This window comes from Chiloscyllium plagiosum, chromosome 4 (genome assembly GCF_004010195.1).
Source record: "Chiloscyllium plagiosum isolate BGI_BamShark_2017 chromosome 4, ASM401019v2, whole genome shotgun sequence".
Lineage (NCBI taxonomy): Eukaryota > Metazoa > Chordata > Chondrichthyes > Orectolobiformes > Hemiscylliidae > Chiloscyllium > Chiloscyllium plagiosum.
The window spans coordinates 18,218,553-18,238,438 of NC_057713.1; the positions used below are offsets into that span (position 1 = coordinate 18,218,553).

Below are 19,886 nucleotides of genomic sequence, written 5' to 3' on the forward strand. Positions count from 1 at the left end.
GAACTGACAGCCAGACTACTACGACCACTAGGGCTCATAACAGCACACAAACCAACAGCCACTCTCAGACATCAACTCACCAGGACGAAGGACCCGATACCCAGCATGAGCAAAACCAATGTAGCGTACAAAATCCCATGCAAAACACTACATAGGACAAACAGGAAGACAGCTAATGGTCCGCATCCATGAACACCAACTAGCCACGAAACGACACGACCAGCTATCCTTAGTAGCCACACACTCAGATGACAAGCAACATGAGTTCGACTGGGACAACACTACTATTATAGGACAAGCCAAACAGAGAACAGCAAGGGAATTCCTAGAGGCATTGGCACTCATCCACAGATTCAATCAATAAGCACATCGACCTGGACCCAATATACCGGCCACTGCAGCGGACAGCTGGAACTGACAACTGGAAGCAGCAGATACAAATCACTATAAATGCCAGAGAAAACATCACAGAAGCGCTTCACAGGTGGCTCCCAAGCACTGAGGATGTCACCTAGACAGGGGACCAAACGTCTGCAACACAAATTCCCAACTCGGCGAATAGAACCACGACCAAAATTAGACATCCAGCTGGGTTTCAACATCAGCAGAACTAGATTTAACAATCATCTGTAACCTCATGGTCTAGCATATCCCCCAGTCCCTCACTGCCATTAAGTCAAGAGATCAACCCTCGTTCAAAAAAGAGTGCAGGAGGACATGCCAGGAACAAACATACCCAAAGTTAATGTCAACCTGGTGAAGTGACAACACAGGACATCTTGCTTGCCAAACAACAGAAGCAGCTTGTAACAGAGAAAGCTAAGCAACCTCTTAACCAACAAATCAGTTTGAAGCTCTGCAGCCCTGCTATATCCAGACATAAATGGTGGTGGACAATTAAAGCAACAGAAGGTGGCTCCACAAACACTCGCAACATCAATGACAGTGGAGTCCAGCACAAAATTCAAGGCTGAAGCATTTGCAACTATATTCAGCTAGGAGTGTTAGATGGATAATCCATCTTAGTCTTCTCCTGAGGTCCGGATCATCACAGATGCCAATCTTCAGCCAATTTGATTCACTCCACACAACCAGAAGATACAGGAGTAGAATTAGGCCATTCGGCCCATTAAGTCTGCTCCACCATTTAATCATGGCTGATATGCTTCTGCACTCCATTCTTCTGACTTTTTCCCATAAACCTCAAATCCCTTACCAATCAAGAACCCATCTTGGTCTTAAATATACTCAATGACTTGGCCTACACAGCCCTCTGCTGTAATGAACTCCACAGATTAACTACCTTTAGGCTGAAGAAATTGTGCCTCTCAGTCCTAAAGAGTTGTCCCTTCACTTGAAGGTTGTGCTCTTGGGTCTTAGTCTCTCCTAGTAGCAGAAGCATTGTCTCCACATCCACTCTATGCACCAAAATATCTGCAACTGGAATCATTCAATCATTGTTGAATCTTCCAATAACATTCTGGGGTTACCACTGACCAGAAACTGAACTGCGCCAGCCATATAAATAGAGGCTTGGAACTCTCTGCCGAAAATAACTCAACTTCGTCCTCCATGTCCCCAATGCCCGGTCCATCAACTATAAGGCACTGGTCAGGAAGGTGAAGGAATACTCTCCATGTGCCTAGATGAGTGCAACTTAAACAATACTCAAGAAGCTCAACCACGCAGGACAGAGCAGTTCACTTGACAACCATTCACAAACACAGTATGTCATAATGATTTACAAAGTGGCAAAACTGTTGGGGAAGCAGACTTGATAGTAACTTTCAAAGACAGGCAGGATAATTACCTGAAAGGGGAAAAGATTTTCAGTATTATAAGGAAACAACAGAGTTGTTAGATAATTTTACTTAACTACCCAACAGATAGTATGGGTTAAATGGTCTCCTCTAAGCTGTAACACAATGATTCCATTTCCAAAAGTAACCTTTGCAAAATAATTTCAAAATAGCTTATGAACTCATCTTGATGAATCCATAGTCCTATGCAGGGGCGGCACGGTGGCTATCACTGCTGCCTCGCAGCGCCAGGGACCCGGGTTGGATTCCAGCCGCGGCTGACTGCCTGCGTGGAGTTTGCACATTCTCTGCATGTCTGCATGGGTTTTCTCCGGGTTCCTCCCACAGTCCCAAGATGTGCAGGTCAGGTGAATTGGTCATGCTAAATTGCCCATAATGATAGTTGCATTATTTAGGGAGCAGGGAAATGGGTTTGGGTGGGTTACTCTTCGGAGGGTTGGTGTGGATTTGTTGGGCCAAAAGGGCCTGTTTCCGCACTGTAGGGATTCTAATCTAATCACTCCTAGTCACCCAATCAGTTTATAACATGAAAAACTTTCCAGTAGAAGTGAAACCCATGTGTTCTTTCTTATAATATGCAGACTTAGAATTTGGGTGGCACTAGCAAGGTAGCATTTGTTGTGCATCCCTAAGTCAGGGTTAGACTTCAGTCATGTGTAAGCCTAACTAGCCAGTTTCTTTTTCTGAAGAGCATCACCGCAGCAAGTGATACATAGCAACAATCTGATAACATCATGTTTTTGCTGTCAGTTCATAAATTACTAAATTTATTGTATTCCACTGCAAAACTCTTGACAGTTTTCAACCACTGGGCTAAATATCCAGTACCATTAGAATACCACATCCCAAATGGCCTTTTAATACCATAAGCTCTCAAATAATATTGAGAACTGCTTAGTCTACTATAATAAACAAAACCCTAAATATATATTACACACTAGCATATTAAAAATAAAATGCAGTTGCATTTGGTTCCTATACTCACCTTTGATCTCCTTGGTGAACTTCACTCTCTGGGAGTCAGTTAATGGTTTCTGCTGCTCTTCAATATTTTTAAAATCCAAAACTTCACACATGAATTCAATCACTGGTTGGGCTTTATAAAACGCTGTAGCAGATACTGAAAACCGAAGGAAAAAAATATAAACTCACACTCTCTCTCTTTTCCTCTGAAGCAAATATCTGTTCTCAAAATATGCCACATTGCCATATATGATGAACAAATGCAATATTTCCATGCTGTGACACTCAAGGACCAATTGCAGCAAAGAAAATTCTACAGATGCTGGAGATTTTGAATAAAAACAAAGCTCTGGATAAACTCAGCACATAGAGTCATATTGCTTTAAGTCCAATAGAAATCACTTTATTGGGTTTGTATTATGTATCCCCTAATAGTCAGCAGGAAATTGAGAAACCAATTTGTAAGGAGATTTCAGTTAGAATAATAGGGTGTAATGGTAGGGGATTTTAACTTTCCAAACATAGACTGGGACTACCATAGTGTTCAGGATTTAGATGGAGAGGAATTTGTTAACAATGTACAAGAAAATTTTCTGATTCAGTATGAGGATTTACCTAATAGAAAAGGTGCAAAACTCGATGTACTCTTGGGAAATAAGGCAGGGCAGGTGACTGAGGGGTCAGTGGGGGAGCACTTTGGGGCTAGCAACCATAATTCTATTAGCTTTAAAATAGTGATGGAAAAGGGTAGATTGGATCTAAAAGTTAAAATTCTATATTGGAGGAAGGCTAATTTTGACGGTATTAGGCAAGATCTTTCAAAAGCTAACTAGGGGCAGATGTTTGCAGGTAAAGGGATGTCTGGAAAATGGGAAGCCTTCAAAAATGAGATAATGAGAGTCCAGAGACAGTATATTCTGAAAGAAAAGGCTGGTAGGTGTAGGGAATGCTGGATGACTAGAGAAATTGAGGCTTTCATTAAAAAAGGAGGAAGCATGTGACAAGTATATACAGGAGAGAGCAAGTGAATCCTTAGAAGAGTATAAAGACAGTAGGAGTATACTAAAGAGGGAAATCAGAAGAGCAAACAGGGGACATGAGATAGCTGTGATTGCTGGGCCCCTTGCTAAGATATCTGTATCATCGATAGTCACAGGTGAGGTGCCAGAAGACTGGAGGGTGGCTAACGTGGTGCCACTATTTAAGAAAGATGGTAAGGAAAAGCCAGGGAACTATAGACTGGTGAGCCTGACATCAGTGGTGGGCAAGTTGTTGGAGGGAATTATGAGGAACAGGATTTACATGTATTTGGAAAGGCAAGGACTGGTTAGAGATAGTCAACATGGCTTTAAGTATGGGACTTCATTTCTAACAAACTTGATTGAGTTTTCTGAAGAAGTAACAACATGGATTGATGAGGGCAGAGTGATAGACGTGATCTGTAAGGACTTCAGTAAGGCATTCGACAAGGTTCCCCATGGGAGACTGGTTCGCAAGGTCAGATCTCATGAATACAGGGAAATCTAGCCATTTGGATACAGAACTGGCTTGAAGGTAGAAGACAGGTGGTGGTGGTAGAGGGTTGTTTTTCAGAGTGGAGGCCTGTGACCAGTGATGTGCCACAATGATCCGTGCTGGGTCCATTACTTTTCGTCAATTAATGTAAATGATTTGGATGTGAACATAGGAGGTACAGTTAGTAAGTTTGAAGATGACACCAAAATTGGAGGTCTAGTGGACAGTGAAGGAGGTTACCTCAGACTACAAAGGAATCTTGATCAGATGGGCCAATGGGCTGAGGAGTGGCAGATGCGAGGTACTGCATTTTGGAAAAGCAAATCAGAGCAGGACTTATACACTTAATGGTAAAAACCTAGGCAGTGTTGCTGAACAGAGACCTTGGAGTACAGGTTTATAGTTCCTTATAAGTAGAGTTGCAGGTAGATAGGATAGTGAAGGTGTTTGGTATGCTTTCCTTTATTGGTCAGAGTATTGAGTACAGGAGTTGGGAGGTCACGTTGCAGCTGCACAGGACATTGGTTAAGCCATTTTTGGAACATTGTGTGCAATTCTGGTCTCCTTCCTGTTGTGAAACTTGAAAGGGTTCAGAAAAGATTTACAAGAATGTTACCAGGGTGGGAGGGTTTGAGCTATAGGGAGAGGCTGAATAGACTGGGGCTGTTTTCCCTGGAGCATTGGAAGCTGAGGGGTGACCTTATAGAGGTTTTCAAAAATCATGAGGCATGGATAGGATAAACAGACACGGTCTCTTCCCTGAGTTGGGTGAGTCCAGAACTAGAAGGCATAGATTCATGGTGAGAAAGGAAAGATATAAAAGGGATCTAAGGGGCAACTTTTTCACGCAGAGGGTGGTGCATGTATGGAATGAGCTGCCAATGGAAGTGGAGGAGATTGGTACAATTACTACACTTAAAAGGCATCTGGATGTGCATATGAATAGGAAAGGTTTAGAAGGATATGGGCCAATGGCAAATGGGACTAGATTAGGTTTGTATATCTGGTCGGCATGGACGGGTTGGACCGAAGGGTCTGTTTCTGTGCTGTACATCTCTATGACTCTTCTTTGGAACTCAAAGTACAGGTCAACTGTAGTAGTTGCAAGCAGAATAAAGCTCCATCTTCTCTGCCCTGATAGATACTATAATCCTAACCTGTAAAAAGCAAACCTACAGGCAATTTTATTGTTCCATATCTGAGTTAATGTGTGTGTATATATATATTTATATATAAAATCTTGTGGACCTTCTGTCTTTAACAGTTTGTACTGTGACTTTGACAAAGAAAGAGGTCATTAATACTCGCTCAGAAACCAAACTAAAAGTCCAGTATGCACTGACATGCATGAGTTATGTTAAAAAAAATTATGACAACATAAAATGATGATTTTGCGTGTGCAGTTGGTATGGTATATTTGGGTACTCAAGCCATGGTTAAACTTCTGATCTACCAATGTATGAAGCAAAGCCTTATCTCACTATAAAAAAATCAGGAGGTCTAAAGGAAATTCTAGAGGGTAGCCAGAAATCAATTTCTTCTCAAGGGCAATAACAGATGGGCAATAAATGTTGGCCAAGTCAGCAACACATTCAGATATTTAAGTATTCTAATTTGTGGTGTTATTTCATGAGTTTAAACATGGGTTAGAACAATAGTTTGGGCAATTACAATCTATAGCTAGAAAGAGCAAGTGAAAAACTGGAAGGCACACGGCAGTTAGCATACTAAGTCATAAAAGCAGAAATATCGAGCTAAAGAAACCATGTGGATAAATCGCTAATCATGCCTGGGTATTTTGTCGTCATGCTTAGTTTTGGCAGAAGCAGTTTGTCAACTGATTGGATTGCTAAACCTGTACCCATTGTAAAAGGATCACTTCACACAAGTAATATTCACGTGGTTAACAATAGATGTGCTACGTCTATTTGATGAAAGCTCAGCATCTGAACATGAAATGGTTTTCACATTTCTTTCAACTAAGGTTCACTTCAGATGTATTCAATACTTAAGGTCTGTTACTTAATCTTAAGGAATTGAGTTGGTGGATGGTTGCTGCAGTGATGTGAAGCGAAAGGGTAACGTTGCTATAGTCCCAGAGGAACACAGAGCTGCTCTCTAGAGATGTGACTGATGGTGATTTAATCGTAAGGTCAACTCACCTCAGGTGACTGGAGACAGTGAGGACAGTCCTTCATGATAACCTGAATTGGTGCAGGAATCAACTCATGCTTTTGCACCACTCTGCATCACTAACCAGCCACCTGACCAACTGAGCTAACCGATCGCCAAAGTGACGCATCATGTAAGTACAAAATAATAAAATGCTGCAGATACTAGAAATCTGAAATGAAACTAGATAATGCTTGGAAAAACTAAGATCAGACAATAGCTGTGTACGAAAAATACAATATTTCACACTGGAACTTTTTAGGTCTTCTGTTGTGCCTCAATAAAGGAGAGTAGAAATGAAAAAAAAAATTAAGGTTTATTCCCATATGGGCAATACAATGGTACGACATACTGAAAGGGAAAATATGAAACATGTACAATGAGTTGAAGAGGTATCCATCAGATATAATGGAAATGATTTGGATGCTATTATTCACCATAAATTATCTAGTTATTTGGAAAATGTTAGGAAAGAGGTATATCAAGTAAATAGGTGTATTTTCTTGACAGATTTGCTCAAATTACGCTAATCTTGCAAAGATCATTAACAAACACGCCGACAGAACGGTGTAATTTTGACACTAATTTTGAAAGGATACTGGGGTACACAGTTTTGAAAGGATACCATCCTGACCTTCAAAATGCTTTGTATAATTAACCATTCTTTACCACAAACAGGGTTATAATTATGAAATCATGAAGTTAATGCAAAAGCTTTACCTGATTCCAGCAGCTCCTAAGTTTGGGTTAAAATGGATGAAATTTTAGTTTGTCATCAAAATTAGATCAGAAGTTTAACCATGGTTTGAATACCCAAATATACCATACCAACTGCACACACAAAATCATCATTTTATGTTGTCATAATTTTTTTTAACGTAACTCATGCATGTCAGTGCATACTTGACTTTTAGTTTGGTTTCTGAGCGAGTATTAATGACCTCTTTCTTTGTCAAAGTCACAGTTAAAGACAGAAGGTCCACAAGATTTTATATATAAATATATATACACACACATTAACTCAGATATGGAACTATAAAATTGCCATTAGTCACTCTAGCACATTCACACAGGTCAACATCCATCAAATGCAGAAATCACTGCGCATAACTGTTTAGAACTTTAGCTTCAACGAATTTGCATTGAGTGTAAATTTCAGTGCTATTTTGAGTCAAGTCTCAAGTGAACATTTATATCTAAAATAAAACTGAATTTGAAAAAAAGATAGCATTCGACATCTTGGGCCATTATTTCCCTCAATTAAAACTGCTATAATAAAAAAGACTGCCTCACCAACCAAAGTATTTGTTTGAGGTAATTCCCTCTGCATAAATTGGATACTGTGTGCCCCAATATTGCAAGAGTCACTACACTTGAAAAAATACTTGATTGACTGTAAAGTACTTTGGAAAAACCAAAAGTTTGTCCGATGCGCAATACAATCACATGGCTGTTGATTCTGCCCATTACCAAAATTAAACTGGTGAACACTAGTCAATGTAGCCCCATGGTTACATTTACTAGAATTCTCAAACATGTAGCACTAAACTCATTAATCAATGTAATTAAATAACCAAACACATTATACAGGCACCTCAAAATTAGATCAAATGAAAGCAGTAAGAATTCTATCTGAAAAACAAGAATAAATTCGTTCAATACATTAAACTCTGAAACCTACCATCAATATTAAGCATCATTTTCCACAATGAAGGTCTGACTGACTGATGAAATCCAAACCACACTTCCCTGCCCCCTCCCAAGGGATTAGAGCACCCCTCAGATGGTGTGAAGAATGAACGGCCTACAGGAGTGTACCTGCAAAGAAAACAGAATGTACTTTACTTAAAGAGTACAATCACTAATTAATTGATTGCCATGACATTAAAATTCCCACTACAACAACTAACTGAAAAGCAGGAACAACGTTTTCATTTCTCTGCCTGGCAGCGGGAGCCCAATTGCCAAGGCGCTGAATTTTAGCCTCACTGCCCACCCACCCATCTCCAAACCCTCACAGGAAAGTCAGTCATGAGCCAAGTCAATTGACTTTAAAAATAGTTGCCTGCAGCATTAATATGTGGAGGCAACCTTTGCAAGGCAAAATGTAGGCATCTATCCCGCAGTAATGGCGTTCCACCCAACAGCTGTTAGCCAATCAACAAGTAGCTCCAATAATATCACAACTCAGTAGTGGGCATTGCTGGAATTACGATCAGATCTAAGATTTAAAATGCAAGACACAGGGAGAGGTCATAATCATTAGGAGAGGCAGGGTTTCAGATTTTGGAAGCTAGAGGGGAGGTATGATTTTAGGGGAAGTGGTTCTAGCAGAAGCAGAGTTTACAAACTTGCTGAATGTCTTACCCACCACTATTATGCACACAGTTTTGGGGTAAGCAGGAAGGCAGTGGGCTGGCAACCATGGAATTTCAATCATCCCTGCACACCTAGCTATAAACACGGCGATCCAGAACATTGGGTGGCACGGTGGCACAGTGATCAGCACTGCTGCCTCACAGCGCCAGAGACACGGGTTCAATTCCCACCTCAGGCGACTGACTTATGGAGTTTGCACATTCTCCCCGTGTCTGCGTGGGGGTGCTCCGGTTTCCTCCCACAGTCCTAAAATGTGCAGGTTAGGTGAATTGGCCATGCTAAATTGCCCATAGTGTTAGGTGATGGGGTAAATGTAGGGGAATGGGTCTGGGTGGGTTGCGCTTCGGCGGGTCGGTGTGGACTTGTTGGGCCGAAGGGCCTGTTTCCACACTGTAATCTAATCTAATCTAATCTAATTTCCTTCTTAAGTTCAGCTGGTAGCATTTTCTATCTCAGAACCAGCAGAGTCTGAGTTCAAATTCCAGTCCAGGACTGGAACATCAAAATCAAGGCTGGCAGCTAAATGAATTACTGGGGGTACAGTGCAGCATCTTCCATTGACAGTGATTTGCTAAGTAATGTTAATCAGTGGGTGCATGAGACGTTACAGGTAAACATAAAATGTCTCAAGATTAAAAAGCTAGATCCCCGATGTACTAGCCATTAAACTTTAACAAAGACTTAGGAAGGCTAAAAGGGGCTATGAAACATCCTTAGCAAACAAGATTAAGGAAAATCCCAAGGCATCTTATATGTATATAAGGAACAAGAGGGTAGCTAGGGAAAAGGTAGGTCCACTCGAGGAAGAAAAAAGGGAATTTATGTGTGGAACTTGAGGAAAGAGATGAAATGCTTAACAAAGGTATTCACAAAGGTGAAGGATTGAGATTAGATGTTTCCCATAGCTGGTAAGTCCATAACTAAGGGATAAGGGAAAGGTTATTTAAAACTGAGATAAGGAGGAATTTCTTTACTCAGGATAATAACATTTTGGAAATCTCTATCCTAGAAAACTGTGGAAACTTAATCTTTGAGTATGTTTACAATAGAAATTGATAGATGCCTGGATACTAATGTCTTCAATAGATATGGTAAAAGTTGAGGTATATAATCATATGTGACCTAATTGAATGATGGTGGAGACTCATGCAGCTGAAAGGCTCACTTCTGCTCGTGTAAGTTCACATCGTAATAAGTACCTGATCCCTACCGATCCGTGTCCCTACAACTCTAGTTTCTACTTCCCAAGTTCACTGGTGTGCTGTAATATAATAAACAGAAAATATGTCAGGGTATAAAAACAAACTACGACTTCTGAGGAGCTGTTTTATGAAACTTCTGAGCATACACTCTCCGTTCACCACCTCCACCTTTAGCTTCAATGTACACTATAAATCTAAACACCAGCACGACTGAAGATTGGAACTGACTGCGGACAAACAGGAAGCTAAGGAAAGCTGAGCAGGAAACAAGTGATGCAGACCCTAAAAAACAACAGCAGGACTGATCCAACAGGTTCACTCACCTCATTGAGCTACACTATGACCAACAGCATTGAGTACTGGATACCCTTCCCTGACAAACTTACTTATGGGTCCTACATTTCTTCCTCGACACATGTACCATTGCTACAAACACATACAATGACAAGTATACTCAAAATATTTAACTTCTTGGGTTATCCAAATGTCAGAGTTTAACAAATAATAACTTAATGAAGTGGGTAACTAGTGAAAATAATGAAGGAAGAAGTAGGAGTGAGAGTTAACCAGGGATACATAAATGTTAACCACAATAACAATTCAAGGAAATTGAATTTGCAGAAGATGCCAAGGTAGAATGGCTTGGGGGTGCAGGACGCAGCAAAGTTCCTACAAAGGAACTTGGACTCGGACTAAGGACAAATGCAAGATACAGCATGTTAAGGTTAAGAATAATCAATCATTTTAGTATATGAATGCCAAGATATGCCTGAAGGTAGTTTAATCAGGAATTAGTATTTAGAAATATGGTCCTGTCCTTAAAACTGATTTTCGGAAGTGACAAACGTCTAGAAGGCATTTGCCAAGTTCTGATGCATTCCTTCAGGAATTAGTCAGTGAGTAATCAAGGGCAACTAGCTGGGTCAAGGAAGGTTAGAATATTTCTGAATATATCAATAGCTACTGTGGGAGATAGTGCATATGGCATACTCTTGGTCTTTGCTGAATACCACCCTTTTCAGGACAATTATTCGTTGACCTTGATCAATTATCTCCATTTGAAGGAAAGCTGCTGGCACTAATTGACTTGTCACTCACCAGTGTGGGGTGGCTATATCATAAAATCCACTGACTGCATCACGTCATGGTCACACCACACCTGAAGTATAATTACAGTCACAAACACAATGGGAGGCTTACACACATCCTACAAGAAATGTAGACTGTATCACAAGGTTGATCCTTGCTGCAAGAGCAAAGGATGATAAGGAATGAGTTGATCAAGTTGGCAAAGAGGCATGCATCATTGAGAACCTCAGAATAGCAGAAAAACAACCCAAAACATGGAACCCCCTAGTATTTTTAAAAGAAGGAAAACTGGTGTTGTTGAAAATCTGGGACAGATATCAGGAAGTATTACTTTATGTCGAATGGGATAAATTGCTGGAATAGATAGTCAAGAAAGATGAGAATCCAGAGACAATCCAGATTCTCAAAGCTGAAGTCAATGGCAGATGGAATATCTCATTTCCATCGGAGGTCTAAATTGAGTGACTGCAAACATATGGTTAAATGCTATATAACAGAATTCGTGAAATTCCCAGGCAGTGGTGAACAAGTGAAAATAATTTTCTTTAGTCAGTAATCCTTGAAAGAACCATAATTACCTGTTAAAGTTGGTAATAGAACATTAAGAAAGAGATTCGTTTGTGGAATGATGCACCAGTAAGATACATCATTCGTGATTTTGTAACAGAGATACTGGTTTCCTTTTACTACACATCCAAAAAGTCACATGCAAAGTTTATCTACTAAATGCCACATTTAGTCACTAGATGGCTCTTCTCACCTCATGGAGGGCAGATGTCTCATCACTACATCTAGTGCTTGAATAGATTCAAAAGGAATAGCTGGGAGACGACCTGAAAGTGCATCATGCAGGGCTTGGAGACTGACACATGCCACCCACTTTATCACCACCTTAAAGATTCTGTCCTTTCCTTCCCCTGGCAGAGTTACCTCTAGCTCCACCTATTTAAAAGAAAAAAAATCAAATGCTGAACATGGATGAACAAGACAATAAAAACTACAACAAATCTAGGTGCAAAAATATCTATTCATAAGGCACATCACCAGAACCCATATTAAAATAATAACAACAGTAATCAACTTTAAGTAGCAAGTACTGAGGTTATAATAAAAACAAATTATGATTAATAATCTTCAGTAGATTAGTCACAATGGGAATTGAAGGGGGTCCAACTTTGCACTTAATTCATTGTATTTTGTATCAAACCTTGATTAACAAACTTTCACTTATTCAGGCAAATGATTAATGCAATACATCAGTCATATTAATCATGCTAAGCTACTTATAAAAATGTATTTAATAGGATTAAAAGGATAGTGCAATGGGCATTTTCTTTTGTTTATTTACTTAGGGCATGATTAGATTAGATTAGATTAGATTACATTACAGTGTGGAAACAGGCCCTTCGGCCCAACAAGTCCACACCGACCCGCCGAAGCGAAACCCACCCATACCCCTACATCTACGCCTTACCCAACACTACGGGCAATTTAGCATGGCCAATTCACCTGACCCGCACATCTTTTGGACTGTGGGAGGAAACCGGAGCACCCGGAGGAAACCCACGCAGACACGGGGAGAACGTGCAAACTCCACACAGTCAGTCGCCTGAGGCGGGAATTGAACCCGGGTCTCAGGCGCTGTGAGGCAGCAGTGCTAACCACTGTGCCACCGTGCCGCATGTCAGTTCGCTGACTGGGCGAGAACTCATTTCCAGTTTCTACTTGCCCTCAAGGAGGCAATGGTCAGTCTTCTGGAACTGCTCCAGTCCATACAAAATTCAGCTAGCTGCTACTTGCTGGTGTGTTGGGAAACAACAGCACAAATTTATTGGGCAAGTGAGGAGCAGATGGGGTTATTTTATTTTAACTTGGTGTTGTGCTAACTTGAACTAGCCTGAGTACTAGCCTTGGTGTTGTGCTAGCCTGAGTACACTGAGTGTAGAGAAAGTAGATTATATAACTTTCCAAAGGTAATTATAATTATACTGTGTGTTTAACATAATAGATCACCATGAGGCATATCATTGGAATTTTTAAAATCTAGACCAAGGCTCGTATGTAGTGATCAAAGATTCCAGTTTTGCTTGGTGTTCTGGATTTTCATTAAACCTTGTGAGTCTGGAAAATTTCCTCAAAATATTTGAAACACCACAAAGTTTTTTGAGCTTTCACATTTATTTTTAAAGTGAAATGAGATCTAATTGAATTTAGGTTTGAGCACATAAACTTGGTTCTGGGTCTTGCCCTATAGTCAATGCAACATGCTGCCCTGTCCTACAGCATGATGCTGCATTTCTGGATAACGTGTAACAAATCACTTCAGGATGAGCAGGCAGAAAATGGGCAGCAGGTAGACGTTGTTTGATTTGTTTATATCCACAGCGCATAGCTTCTCAGGTCTTGTTGAGGGATCAACTTTGAAAAGAAGGGCACCAAAGTATGGTCACTACTTATTTCAGTATTATGCGATAAAAGCAGAGAAAGTGCTACACATGAACAGTATTAGCCCACTTTCACTCTGAAAGGCTGATCAGCCCATTTAGAAGAGGATGTTAAGTCAGGTGACCAAAAGTCTGGTAGATGCACGATTTAATAACTTCTTTAAAGCGAGTAAGCAGAGGTAGAGAAAGGGACAGATTTAGGGATGTGTTATGACTGCATGGTTTTTACATATTGTTTATGTTTTAAACTATCCTGCTTAATTCAAGGTAAAACAGAATAATACGTATTCTGCACAATAGGAAATACAGATGCTTTTGTTAACAGATGTTTCAGCAGGAAAAACGGAAGCTCATTCCTCCCAAGCTGAAGAGATGGGGCCTGCAGAAAGTTAAGGATATGGAAAATTCATCCCCACATCGTCTTGAAAAGGAACCGTCAGAATGTGCTACCAGAAATCGATTGGATAATTCTGAGAAAATGGAGAGAACAGACATCTAATGTTACACCTTCACAAGGGAGATGAAAGTCCATTCAAATTTGGAAGCAGATTTGGGCTAGCTCCTACAGTCTACAACACACGAGATGTAAAAGCATAAATGTTATGTAAGGCTTTCAATCATGTTTACATGTTTAAGGAGGGTTACCTTTTCTGTATTGTTGTATTAACTGCCTATGATGCAATGTTTAGTTGATACTGATTAAGTCTGCTTTCTTACTTTACAAGTTTAACAAAGGGAAATCCTTCGATGTGATCCTGTAGTTGGTCACTGGGTATTGTAGACTAAAGGCACAGCCACCAATAGCGGAATAATTAAAATTGGAGATGTTTAAGAAGCTAGAATTAGACAAGCACGGATGTTGGAGAGCAGATTACAGGGGTGGAGGGGGACAATGTCATGGAGGGATCTGAAAACAAGGATGGAAATTTTACAGCAACTTAAAATAAAAAAAAGATGCTTTCCCCAGCAATATGGATTGAAGGCCAAAATGCAGGGGATAGCCCAGAAATCCTATTTTTTCAGCTATCATGCTGCTATTCATGAGAGTTTCCTGTTACCATGTTACAATTCAAACTTAAACTCTGCAATACTTCAAGTATATATAAAAGCTCTACGTAAATGTAAGCATCTATTTTTGAAAGATTGCAAAGTGGGACAGAATGCTGGAGAAACTCAGGTCTGGCAACAGCTGTGGAGACAGAAACAGAGTTAACATTTCAAATGTTATGTAACTCCTTCAGAATTCCTGAAGAGTCATACTGGATTCAAAATGTTCACTGTTTTTCTCTCTACACATGCTGTGTTTCTCAAGTATTCTGCTTTTGTTTCAGATTTTCAGCACTAACAGTATTTTGCTTTTTTAGATTAGATTAGATTCCCTACAATGTGGAAACAGGCCCTTCAGTCCAACCAGTCCACACTGACCCTCCAAAGAGTAACCCACCCAGACCCATTTTCCTCTGAATAATGCACCTAACACCATAGACAATTTTAGCATGGCCAATTCACCTGACCTGCACAACTTTGGATTGTGGGAGGAAACTGGAGCACCCAGAGGAAACCCACACAGACACAGGGAGAATGTGCAAACTCCACAAAGTCACCCGAGGCTGGAATCGAACCTGGGACCCTGGTGCTGTGAGGCAGCAGTGCTAACCACTGAGCCACCGTGCTGCCCACTGTTTAAGGTTAAAGTGGGAAGCTGGCCAGAAATCCTTGGCTCCATTTCAAATCCCACAGAGACTTATGCACAACTATTTCTGTTGGCTTTACGACTAGCAATCATGATTTCAGCTGCCTACACCTCATGCTTTAGAGTTCCCTCAATCCTCTCTATTTCTCTCTCACTCACTCTTCACCCTCTTAAGACACCACAACCTCCATCTTTAACCAAGTCCACATGTTTTAATATTCCATGTGATTGCTACGTTATTTCAGAGACACTCCTGTCAAGAACCTTGAGATGTCTGACTATATCAAAAGGTGCTGTATAAAAGCAGTTAGTTTCAGTACAGCCACTGAGCAACAACTGGCACTTAAAATTCTCAATATCTTCACCTTGTATCATAATCGGTATAAAGACTGATTTTAAAAAATAAATTCAGACTTAAAGTTGATAGCTGAACTGATGACATGATTTCATATTTTAAGATGCTTGCTGTGACAGGCTAAACGCATTATTGACTAAACACTACTTTTGTTGAAAATTCAATACTTTAACTTCCAGAATAGCATTAATAACACAATCAAAATAACTATCAGAATTACATTCTGCTGTCCTCTAAGTTTACATTCAATTTACGCAGAAGCAATCCAAAATGAAGTTTGGCTCTAACAGTCTGCTTCCCATCTTTTCTTTTCCCAGGTTGGAAACTTAACTCCAGAACTGTCTTTCATTGGTAAAATCTCCAGGCAAAGTTGCACATCGAACTAAAGCTAAGCAAATCATTCAACTTCAATCTAACATAAATTTTGTCTTTCCAATCTGAGTGTGAGCTCCCACACATATTCCTACAAGGTCATACTGCATGTATTTTCTTATTCTCACCACCAGATGTTGGCAGGCAAACCTTGTCTGAAAGCTGAAGGATATCTTAGAAATCCTTCCCCTCTCAGCATCATATTGAATTGCAGCCTAAAATAATATGATCATTGTCTCCAGTTGAAATTCTGATTAGTTACCCTTCAGACCCCAACTCTCTCTCATCTTAGAAGTATTGGTTGGAGGAGCAAACTCAAGGACCAAATGGCTTATTCCTAATTCATATTTTTGTATTACGATCTTGTACCTTCTTCCCAATGAAACATCTACGGTCCATACATTTTGTAACAGTAAACCACCAGGCTTGCTGACAAGGCAGACTTCAAAACAAGTTACATTCCCCCTTTCATTTCATCTTAAAGACTTCTCCAAAATATGACAATTTATTAATCTCAATTGTAGCAGCTGATAATCTAATAGGAGAAACGCTAAAATCTGTACAAGGTAATAATTTACCTCAGCTCCTAGTAGCAATCACCTCCCTCCCCTCTAACAGTGTTGGTACACAATCTTCACGCAATATTGTTCAAATTTAGAGGATATGGAACTTTTTGAATAGAAACCACCAATGTTTATATTTTGGAACTATGACAATAGAAAAGCAACACTAACTTTTCCCACAATTGTATATATTAAACGCAATGTTCGGGCTGACCAAATTAATTCAACTGTTAATTACATGAAATAACCCTACTCACCCTGTCTCGCCCTATTGGAAGAGGCATTGCTGTATAGAGATTCTTCCTTCCATCAAACACTGGCTTCCGATCACCAAAGATCTGATTTTTAAAATGCTGAACCATGTGTTCAACAATTTCTCTAAAAAACAAAATAATTATTTCATTTCACAGCTGACTGGATAAAGACATTACTTATCTATGCATTCAAAATGATACTTTTCAAGCTGTTTCAGTTTACTTCTATTATAAAAGCTTAATTAAAATGTCTTCCCAGTCAGTGTATTTTTTTTAAATTCACTGAAATGCACTTGGTGTTGTATGACAGGTCAGCACTCTCGTTGATAAGGATGGAAGGGGTCCTAGTGGCCTTATAAAAGGATCTTCTTGAAGCACAGTGGGAGCATCCCTACCCTGAATAGTTCAAGTCCCATTGGCTCCAGAGGTGTGTAATAACATCGCTGCATAAGTTGATTAGAAAAAGAGACTTATGCATTTTTCAGAGTCATGTATAATGTATAATTCCATATTGTACATACATCACAAAACAACTTTACACAACAAATTACTATTGAAAAGTAATGACCCATCAAGCTAAACAATGGCTTAAGAATCATAGGTACCTAGATTTAAGTTTTGTTTCCATCTGTTCATAATATTGAAAAAAAAATTCCAGCTTAGAGGTCACATTATTTGATCAAGTTCCTTGAAAGTGGAGTCGCAGGTAGATTAGATAGTGAAGAAGACAGTTCGTACACTTTCCTTTATTGATTAAAGCACTGAGTATAGGAGTTCCGAAGTCAGGTTGCGGCTAGACAGGACATTGGTTAGGCCACTTTTGTGTAGAATTCTGGTCTCCCTCCTATAGGAAGGATGTGGTGAATCTTGAAAGGTTTCAGACAAGATTTAGAAGGATGTTGCCAGGGTTGGAGGGTTTGAGCTTTAGGGAGAGGCTGAATAGGCTTGGGCTGTTTTCACTGGAGCGTCGGAGGCTGAGGGGGTGACCTTATAGAGGTTTATAAAATCATGAGGCATGGATAGGATAAAAGACAAAGTCTTTTCCCTGGGGTGGGGAAGTCCAGAACTAGAGGGCATAGGTTTAGGGTGAGACGGAAAAGATATAAAGAAGACCTAAGGGGCAGAGGATGGTGCATGTATGGAATGAGATGCCAGAGAAAGTGGAGGAGGCTAGTACAATTACAGCATTTAAAAGGCATCTGGATGGGTATGTGAATAGGGAGGGTTCAGAGGGATATGGGCCAAAGTGCTGACAAATGGGACTAGATTAGGTTAGGAATATCTGGTTGGTATGAACAAGTTGGACCGTAGGGTCTGTTTCCGTGCTGTACACCTCTATGACTCTGACCAGACAGTAATTTATGGAAGCCATACAGCGCCAGACTTGCCTGCCACAATGCTAAGCAGCACCAAACCCATACTTCCACCATTTTTCTCTTTCTTTACTCACAATGTGGTTAATACCCACGCAAACACACTCATCCCATTTGCAAGTTCCCATCATGCAAGGTGATGTTAATCTTAAAATAAGCATTATTCTGGTTATTACTTTTACACTGCTATCCCTTTTATGCAAACTAATCCACTACCACTTGAGTTATTGCACCCGAGTAACCAACTATTCCCTTTTTTTTTTAAAAGGGACTCATAAGTGTCCTATAATTTCGCTCACTGAACCACATCTCATTATGTAACTGTACTCCCACCCAGCTGCAAGATGGCATTGGCTTGTAGCCCCTGGAGTACCACTGTTGCCATCTTTATAGGGAGTAATGTACAGCACAGTGCATTTTACTGTGAAGATGCTTCATTAATATTTCTTTAAACAATTCATGCTTAAAAGAGTTGTGAATCATTCACTTAAAAATCACTTAAGGAGTCACTTTAAAAAAACCTTTTAAAAAAGATACGTCTTACAAGTCAGGTTTAATGTAATTGCTCGGATTCACATGTCTGGGTTTCTCCTTGTCAGAGGTTAAACTTTGTCCAAATTCATCTGAACTTCAGATAGGCTAGTCTGCTGGCAAAGAAGCTACCCAGTTCATCATTTGCCTTTCTGAGAAAACCCTTATGAAACATTCAGTTTGCTAACAGAAATGCCTGATCCAGCTTTTCTCTTGAAAAGCCTCTGAAGTCTCTGAACAAACTGCAGTGGCAAAGATCCAAGTGACAACTATTTGTGTTAGTGACACCTGCCTGTGTGCCAGGATGTCAACTAAAAGTCACTTGAACATCTCTTACCTTTTCCTTTATTCTTCAAAAATTAATTATTGGCCAAAGTGCTTTTTTATTTCCAAAGATCTCTGCAGACTTTTTTTTTAAATGGTGTGTACACTTGTATATCTGTGGGATTTATTTAGAAGGGTAAATATATATATATATATATATATATATATATATACCTTCATGTTTCAAACTGTCTGTCAATCTTCTTTGACTTAAAAAAAAAGTCAGTAATTTTGTTGTTTATTAAAGAAACCTGATTGAAGAATATTATTCTAAACTTAACACTGATAAAACACACAGTTGAACAAAACATTTAAATTAATGTTGTAACCAGTGGAGTAATGAAACTAAAAAGGAAGCGTGAACTGCTCCAATCTCTGTGCAGACAACTTGGACAAAGAAGTTTCAGTGAGCCTTCCCTGAACAGGGAGTATGGAGAACTTGACTGAAATCAAAATAGGTATATGAAATAATTTTGCAAACTAACTTTCATATTTATAAGAGGTACTGCACTATTGCAATTGAGAGCAGCAACTGAATCTTACTTTAATACCCTTATCCCGTTGACAAACTCCATTCTCAGTCACAAGTGCCTCATCCCACTCCCATGGAGATGAGCAGCACCACTACTCAGTCAAAATCTACTTTATTTCAAAGAGTTGGTCACACTGCAGATATTGACTTCATACATCACATTTCTTTTATTCCTGGTGGTAAGAACTGAAACAAATTTTAATTTCAACTGGTGAACAGACTATATCTGTGGAGAATCCACTCAGAAATCTTTTAATACTAAAATGGAGCTATTGACAGTTGTGTGAAACATTTGAAGGACCATT

The 19,886-nt window shown here is 39.7% G+C and overlaps 1 protein-coding gene and 1 pseudogene across 3 annotated transcripts in view; one reads left to right on the forward strand and one right to left on the reverse strand.

The window, feature by feature from the left end:
• ago2 (argonaute RISC catalytic component 2) overlaps positions 1–19,886 on the reverse strand; it is an 83,180-nt gene that overhangs the window by 34,221 nt on the left and 29,073 nt on the right. For all 3 annotated transcript variants that reach the window (XM_043687792.1, XM_043687791.1, XM_043687790.1), the window contains exons 3-6: positions 16,825–16,945; positions 11,901–12,082; positions 8,152–8,288; positions 2,806–2,940 (exon numbers count right to left, since the gene is read on the reverse strand). In XM_043687792.1, the coding sequence (XP_043543727.1) occupies positions 2,806–2,940; positions 8,152–8,288; positions 11,901–12,082; positions 16,825–16,945 (575 nt within the window). The remainder of the gene's footprint in view (positions 1–2,805; positions 2,941–8,151; positions 8,289–11,900; positions 12,083–16,824; positions 16,946–19,886) is intronic.
• On the forward strand, positions 17,118–17,191 carry LOC122549628 (annotated as a pseudogene).